An 8,325-nucleotide genomic window follows, 5' to 3' on the forward strand; every position below is an offset into this window, starting at 1 on the left:
GAGGCTGAGACCGGGGTGACTGAAAGCGAGAGTTTGGTGTACTTTCAACGTTTTCCCAGCATTGTTCGGTTTACTTAAAATATTCTTTTAACTAAAATTCTTATTTTTATTAATTTTAGATTGTGGAACCACCTTCATACCAAACATTCTGGGTACAAGACCTACCGCCAACCTACTCGGCCGTGGTGAGGACTCAGGTTCCAGCATCAATTCCAGATTATCGGTTGACATCAGCGGATGACCCACCAATTGGTCCAAGGTTATCGAATCCACCGTCCTATTCAATTGCGATTGGATCTAACCACCCGACCGCACAGATTGGTCAACCGGCGAACCGAACCCTGGAACCAAATGTACAGAATTTCCAGTCCATGAATCAACCTGGAGGTCAACCTTGGACTCTACCACCTGGACATCACATTGTTAGAAGACAATCTTTTTCGGAAATTGCCCAACCGAATGAGGACAAAGTTCCGAAGGAACGACGACGTTCTCAAAGTTTTGGTGTTTTATCATCTGGAACAGGATATCTGAGCAATATAATTAGCTGCACCTTCAGCAGGGGTGAGAGGAGGACCAACGTTGAGCAAAATGATCATCCACCTCTCACAAGCGAGCAGAGGATTGTCATCAGTCAAATAAATTCAGGAAGAAACAATTCTAAGGACTTAAAAGTAATACTTATTGATAATTATCATTTTTTTAATAACAGGAGGGGATGATATGGTTTAGGAATTTATAAAGGGTGTGTCTCGACTGAATTGAACCCAAAAGGGCTTGCACCTCTCGTTTTTAAATAAAAGGCTGGCCATATGCTAAAAAGAAAAATGTACATTGCAATTATATTTGATCCCGTTCCCAGTGTTTAAAGAAAAAATACCGGTTTATAATTGTCCGTAATTTATATTTAACCACATTTCTAGTAATTGAAAGAAAAAACATCTGTTTGTAATTGGCCATTTCCCTTAATCAGTGAAGCCTACTTTTTAATTATAATTGACCATATTTTCAGCAAACAAAAAAGCACCCTTTTGTAGCTGACTATCTCCCAAATTGACCAAATCTATCTTTATTCAACTCAATTTTTCGTATTTAAAAAACATCTGTTCATAGTTGGCTATATCTCAACTTAGAGAAATCGACTTTTCAATTATATTTGACCCCCTTTCAAGTATTCAAAAGAAAAGAACCACCGGTTTACAGTTAGCCATACCCTAAATTGACAAAATAGACCTCCTAATTTATATTTCATCCCATTTCTAGTATTTAAAAAAAAACACCTATTTGAAGTTGGACATGCCCGAAATCAACAAAATCAACTTTTCATTTATATTTAACTACATTTCCAATATAAAAAACTTCTATTTATAACTGGCCACACCCCAATTCTTCTAAGCCTACTTCTCCGTTGGATAAGAACCCCTTTCCAGAATTCAAATTAAACAAAAACATCGCTTCATAGTTGGCCATACCCTAAATGGACAAAATTGACCTCTTAATTATATTTCATTTTACAAAATATACTTTTCAATTATATTCGACCAAATTTCCAATATTAAAAAAACGCTTGTTTGAAGTTGGCCATACCCCAATCCTGCTAAATCTACTTCTCAATTGTATTTGATCCCCTTTCCAGTATTCCTTCATGATCCCCTTTCCAGTATGCTTTCAAGTATTCAAAGGAAATGAACCACCGGTTTATAGTTAGCCATACCATACGTTTATTTTACAAAATATACTTTGCAATTATATGCAACCAAATTTCCAATTAAAAAAAATGCTTGTTTGGATTTCTCCATAAACCAATTCTGCTAAATCTACTTCTCAATTGTATTTGATCCCCTTTCCAGTATGCTTTCATGATCCCCTTTCCAGTATGCTTGCATGATCCCCTTTCCAGTATGATTTCATAATCCCCTTTTGAGTATGCTTTCATAATCCACTTTCCAGTATGCTTTCAAGGGTTCAAAGGAAAAGAATCACCGGTTTATAGTTAGTTAGCCATACCCTAAATTGACGAAATCGACCTCCTAATTTATATTTTATCCCATTTCCAGTATTTGAAAAAACACCTATTTAAAGTTGGATATGCCCGAGATCAAGAAAATCAACTTTTCATTTATATTTACCTACATTTCCAATATTAAAAAAAATCTTCTATTTATAGCTGGCCATACCCCAATTCTTCTAAACCTACTTCTCCGTTGGATGAAAACCCCTTTTCATCATTTATATATAAAAAAACATCGCTTTATAGTTGGCCATACCCCAAATGGACAAAATTAACCTCCTAATTATATTTTATTTTACAAAATATACTTTTCAATTATATTCAACCAAATTTCCAATATTAAAAAAAAACGCTTTTTTGGAGTTGGCCATCCCGCAATCGAATTCTAAAGCTAAATCTAATTCTCAATTGTATTTGATCCCCTTTCCAGTATGCTTTCATGGTCCACTTTCCGATATGCTTTAAAGTATTCAAAGGAAAAGAACCACCGGTTTATAGTTAGCCATACCCTAAATTGACAAAATCGACCTCCTAATTTATATATTATCCCATTTCCAGTATTTGAAAAAAAACACCTATTTGAAGTTGCACATGCCCGAAATCAACAGAATCAACTTTTCATTTATTTTTAACTACATTTCCAATATTTAAAAAAAGCTTTTATTTATAGCTGGCCATACCACAATTCTTCTAAACCTAATCTCCATTGGATAAGACCCCCTATCCAGCATTTAAATTTTAAAAAAACATCGCTTTATAATTGGCCATACCCTAAATGGACAAAATTGATCTCCTAATTATATTTTATTTTACAAAATATACTTTTCAATTATATTCAACCAAATTTCCAATATTAAAAAAAACGCTTTTTTGGAGTTGGCCATAACCCAATCCTGCTAAATCTGCTTCTCAATTGTATTTGATCCCTTTTACAGTATGCTTTCATGATCCACTTTCCAGTATGCTTTCAATTATTCAAAGGAAAAGAACCACCGTCTTATAGTTAACCATACCCTAAATTGACAAAATCGACCTTCAAATTGATATTTTATCCCATTTCTAGTATTAAAAAAAAACACCTATTTGAAGTTGAACATGCCCGAAATCAACAAAATCAACTTTTCATTTATAGCTGGCCATACCCCAATTCTTCTAAGCCTACTTCTCCGTTGGATAAGAACCCCTTTCCAGAATTCAAATAAAAAAAAAACATCGCTTCATAGTTGGTTATACCCTAAATGCACAAGATTAACCTCCTAATTATATTTTATTTTACAAAATATACTTTGCAATTATATTCAACCAAATTTCCAATATTGAAAAAAAACGCTTGTTTGAAGTTGGCCATACCCCAATCCTGCCAAATCTACTTCTTAATTGTATTTGATCCCTTTTTTGACACTGCAATTCTTTTAAACCTACTTCTCCATTGGATACAACCCACTTTCCAGGATTTAAATTTTTAAAAAAACATCGCTTCATAGTTACCCATACAATAAATGAACAAAACTGACCTCCTAATTATATTTTATTTTACAAAATATACTTTGCAATTATATTTAACCAAATATCCAATGTTTAAAAAAACGCTTGTTAGGAGTTGGCGATACCACAATCCTGGTATATCTACTTCTCAAATGTATTTGATCCCCTTTCTAGTATTCAAAGGAAAAAAAACCACCATTTTATAGTTGGCCATACTCTTAATTGACCTCCTAATTTATAATTGATCCTATTCTCTGTATTTTAAAAAAACATCTGTTTGTATTCGACCGTGCCCAAACTCAAAAAAATCTACTTTTCAATTATATTTAACCAAATTTCCAATATTTAAAAAAAACTCTTGTTTGTAGTTGGCCATACCATAATTCTGCTAAATCTACTCCTGAATTGTATTTGATCCCCTTTCCATTATTCAAAGGAAAAAACTCACCAGCTTATAGTTGGCCATACCCTAAATTGATCAAATCGACCTTCTAATTTATATTTTACCTAATTTTCAGTATTTGAAGAAACACGTTTTTTCATTTGGCCATACCGCAAACTGGTAAAATCTACTTCGCAATTATATTTTACCCCCTTTCCAGTATTTAAAGAAAAAAACACTTGTTCATAGTTGACTATATCATGCATTAGCAAAATCTACCTCCTAAGTTAGATTTGACCTCATCTCCAGTATGGCTATTTCCTAACTCAGAGGAATTTATTTCTCAATTATATTTGACCACTTTTCCCGTATTCAAAAGGTAAAGAACCACTGGCTTATAGTTGGCCATAGTCTACGTTAACAAACTCGACATCCTAATTTATATTTTATCCCATTTTCATTATTTGAAAAAAAAACACCTGTTTGAAGTTGGCTATGCACGAAATCAACAAAATCTATTTTTCAATTATATTTAACAAAATTAACACAATTTGAAAAAACTCACACCCTAACTCTGCCAAATCTACTTTTAAATTCTATTTCACACCCTTTCCAGTATTCGGAGGAAAAAAGCCACCGGATTATAGTTGGTCATACCCTAAATTGACAAAATTGATTTCCTAGTTTATATTTTATCCCATTTCCAGTATTCAAGGAAACACTTGTTTGTATTTGGCCGTGCTTGAACTCAGCAAAATCTACGTTTCAATTATATTTAAGCACATTTCAAATATTTCAGAAACACTCCTGTATACAGTTGGCTATACTCTAATTCTGCTAAATCTACTTCTCAATTGTATTTGATCCCTTTTCCAATATTCAATGGAAAGAAACACCGGCTCCCAGGCGGAAAAATTATATATATTTTATATATATAGTGTGAAGTATACAAAATATTTTCGCCTGGGCTTTTAGTTGGCCATACCCTGAATTGATAAAATCGACCTTCTAATTTATATTTGACCTCATTTTTAGTATTTGAAGAAAAACTTGTTTGTGGTTGGTCACACGCCAACTTGGCAAAATCGACTGCTCAATTATATTTGACTCCCTTTCCAGTATTTAAAGAAAAAAAAACACTGGTTCATTGTTGGCCATACCATACATTAGCAAAATCTACCTCTTAATTTATATTTGACCCCATTTCCAGTATTAAAAAAAACATCCGTTCATAATTAGCCATAGCCCGACTCGACAAAATCTACTTTCCAAATATATATGTTCCCAGTTCCAGTATTAAAAAAAAAAAAAACAGATTTTTTTAGGTGGCCATGTCCTAACTAGGCAAAATCGACTTTTAAATTATATTTGACCCCATTTCCAGTATTAAAAAAAAACACCTGTTTGTAGTTGACAATACCGCAGCTTCTCTGAATCTGCCGCCGCATTATGTTTGATCCCATTTCTAGTATTTAAATAAAAACACATGTTCATAGTTGGCCATACCCAACTCGCCAAAAATCTGTTTCTCAATTATATTTGATCATATTTACAATAAAAGAAACACCTAATAGCTGTTAGCCTTACATTAAATTATTCAATTTAGAACGCATTTAAATAGAATCAATACATTTTTAATTCAGCTAAATTTTTAATGATCCGATTTAAAACATTTTAATCTTGAATTATTCAAGTTTTAACTTTTGAAATTTTCCCATTTGCAAAATTTTAATTTCAATTCTCAAATTCGAATTTATTCAGTTTAAAATGAAATGGCCTAATTCTGAACGCTTTCAATTATGTAAATGATGCAATTTTAATTCATTACTATTGAAATTATCCAATTTTAGACATTTTAGTCTAAAATTTTTCAATTTGGAGAGCTTTTGATTTAAAATTGTTTCATTCCAAACATTTTAAATTACAGATCATACAACTATAAACGATTTCATTGATAAATGAATTTTGTTCAATTTCTTTTTAGTTCATTAAAAATATTAGTCTTTTTTACAATTATATGTAATTTAAATTTGATTGCTTTGAAATTTTTTAATTCTAAATCGTTTGTTACATTTTTTTAATAATTGTGAAGTATTGTTTCAAATTTTTTTAAACTTTTATTGTTTATGTTTTGTTTTGTTCTGAATAATTCAATTTCAAAGGTTTATAATTGACAAACATTTTTTTTTTGAACGTAGGAAATAACAGGAAACTTAATTGTTGTTCTTAAAAGAAAATTCTTATTAATTTTAGTAATAAATTGTATTATGGTTTTTCTATTAACAATTCTAAATTCTTCTTGAATGATTTTTATTTAAAATAAAATAATTTCAATTTCTTTTAATTTCAAATAATCCAATTTTCAGAATTCTAATCTGAAAATATTTAATTTCTAAAGTTTTGAAATTGTCCTAGTTTCTACATTTCAATTTAAACTCATTCAGTTTCGAGAATGATCAATTCAAACTAAAGTTGTTTAATTTTAAACGCTTGGAAATAAAAATGATTCAATTTCAGCTGCTTTCTATTGGAATTATCCAGTTTTCAAATTTTAAATTAAAAAAAAAGTTTTAATTTTGAAAGCTTCTAAATTCAATTTGTTTAAATTCATATAATTGTAATTTCACAATTATCATCTTAAAAAGGTTTTATTTAAAAATAATACAAGTAACATTTTCGGTTCAATATTATTTTGCAAATTGCAGATGCTTTCAATTCTAAATTATGAATTATTATTTCGAAATTGTTTGAAACCTTAAATTTTAAAAATTAGTTTCAAAATGACTTTTTAAATTGCTTTTATTTTAAATGTGTCATAATAAATTACATAATTTCGAAAGTTTTTATAGAATAATTCAATTTTGAAGGTTTATAATTTAAAAATGGTCTATTTTGATAGTTGAAAATAACACGCAACTTATTCTCCGAAAAAAATTCTTTGAATCTCTAGTAGCTTAGTGGTAAGAGCACTCGACCGGAAATCGGTAGACCTATGGTTCGATTCTCAGCGGGACGAAAAAGATCTTTTTTCAAGAAAATGTTTTATTTTTAAAAAAGTGCAAGACCTTTTGTGTTTATGTCGAAACGCACGATGTATAATTTCTATCATAACTAATTTAGCTTTCCTTTGCAGATTTAAGATGGAGTTGAAAAAAAGCTGTGCCAATTAGAAAATAATATTTTTGTATTACTAAAATATTTTTAATTGTTAAGATTAGAGTAAGAACGAATACATTTTTTATTAAAAAAAAGAGAAAAGGAAAAACTTGGACAAATTTTATTATTAACTTGACTTCTTTTATTTATTTGTCATCGTTATACTTCTTGACGTCACTTGACACATCAGTCATGAGTAAATCCAGTGCAATAAAAGATAATATTTTATAATACCTCAAGAAATGAACACTTTGCTCGTAAAACAAGACGCAGTTTCATTTTATTGGCCCATTTCTCTAAGGATAAATCTCTGTGGATTTGTAAATATTTCTTGAAATTAAATCAACAAATAGTGTATGTGTATTTTTGCATGATTGTAAATATACGTTTCACATGATTGTTTTATAGCTATCGTATACGATTAAAAGAAATTTACTGTGTAAAGAATTATGATTTAGGAATTAATTTTTAACCAATTATGACTGCCAGGAAAACTATAAAATTCAGATTTGTAAAAAAGAAATAATTGCTGCGAAGTAAAAAATTATCCTTTTTTACTCAAGTTGATTTATCTTAGGGGCGTAATTATATTATATAAGAGCTTAAGTTGCCCCCCCCCCCCCCCCCCCCCCCCACCCTCCTTGAGCTGGGTGACGGGTCTACAAATTTTATTAGGATTTGTTACTTTTTTGTACGTAATTTTTAAACCATTCGCAAATTAAACAAATAATTTGCAGCAATTGTACAAAAACTTAAAATGAATTTAACTTTACGCGCCAAAAAAGCTTGGTGATTGAAAAACGAATCTAGCAAACAATCATTTTTTTCCAGGAGTTGAAAAAAAATACTGCAAAAGTCAGTACATTTGTATAACTTTACATAATTCTCAAAAAGAATACATTAAAAAAAATTCAATTTTTATTAGAAATTATTTTTTTCTGTTTAGAAAATATTGTTGGTTAAAAATGTTACAAGTTTAAGATTTTTGTCCTTAAATACGTTAATGGTCAGGGAAAACGAAAATTGGTCTGGGAAAAATTAGGGAATTTATTCATCTCCTATTTCTTTTTCTTTTTTTTCAATTGCTTTCGCCTGAAGATAATTTGTTTAGTTATAAAATTGATTATTTACTTAAAATTCATTAATTTTGCTTGAAAAATCCTTCTTTATGTTTGAAAATTAAATTACTGTTTTATTGATAATTTGTCTTTTCGGGTTGGCAATCGATATTTTACTGTTGAAAAGTCATATGAGATGTTTCTTGGATGGAAATTCCACTATTTTTCTCAAT

At 30.1% G+C, this 8,325-nt stretch overlaps 1 protein-coding gene across 3 annotated transcripts in view; it reads left to right on the plus strand.

The window, feature by feature from the left end:
• LOC117172052 overlaps positions 1-7,569 on the plus strand; it is a 33,906-nt gene extending 26,337 nt beyond the window's left edge. Inside the window, exons 3-4 of one of the 3 annotated variants that reach the window (XM_033359791.1) lie at positions 120-674; positions 7,012-7,567. In XM_033359791.1, coding sequence (XP_033215682.1) covers positions 120-674; positions 7,012-7,017 — 561 coding nt within the window. In that variant the 3' untranslated portion in view covers positions 7,018-7,567. Of the gene's footprint in view, positions 1-119; positions 675-7,011 lie in introns of all 3 variants that reach the window. The other 2 variants (XM_033359790.1, XM_033359788.1) reach the window with 2 other exon arrangements.
• The last annotated feature ends 756 nt before the right edge of the window (positions 7,570-8,325 follow it).

The sequence above is a fragment of the Belonocnema kinseyi genome, chromosome 4, assembly GCF_010883055.1.
Source record: "Belonocnema kinseyi isolate 2016_QV_RU_SX_M_011 chromosome 4, B_treatae_v1, whole genome shotgun sequence".
In the NCBI taxonomy this organism is placed as follows: Eukaryota; Metazoa; Arthropoda; class Insecta; order Hymenoptera; family Cynipidae; genus Belonocnema; species Belonocnema kinseyi.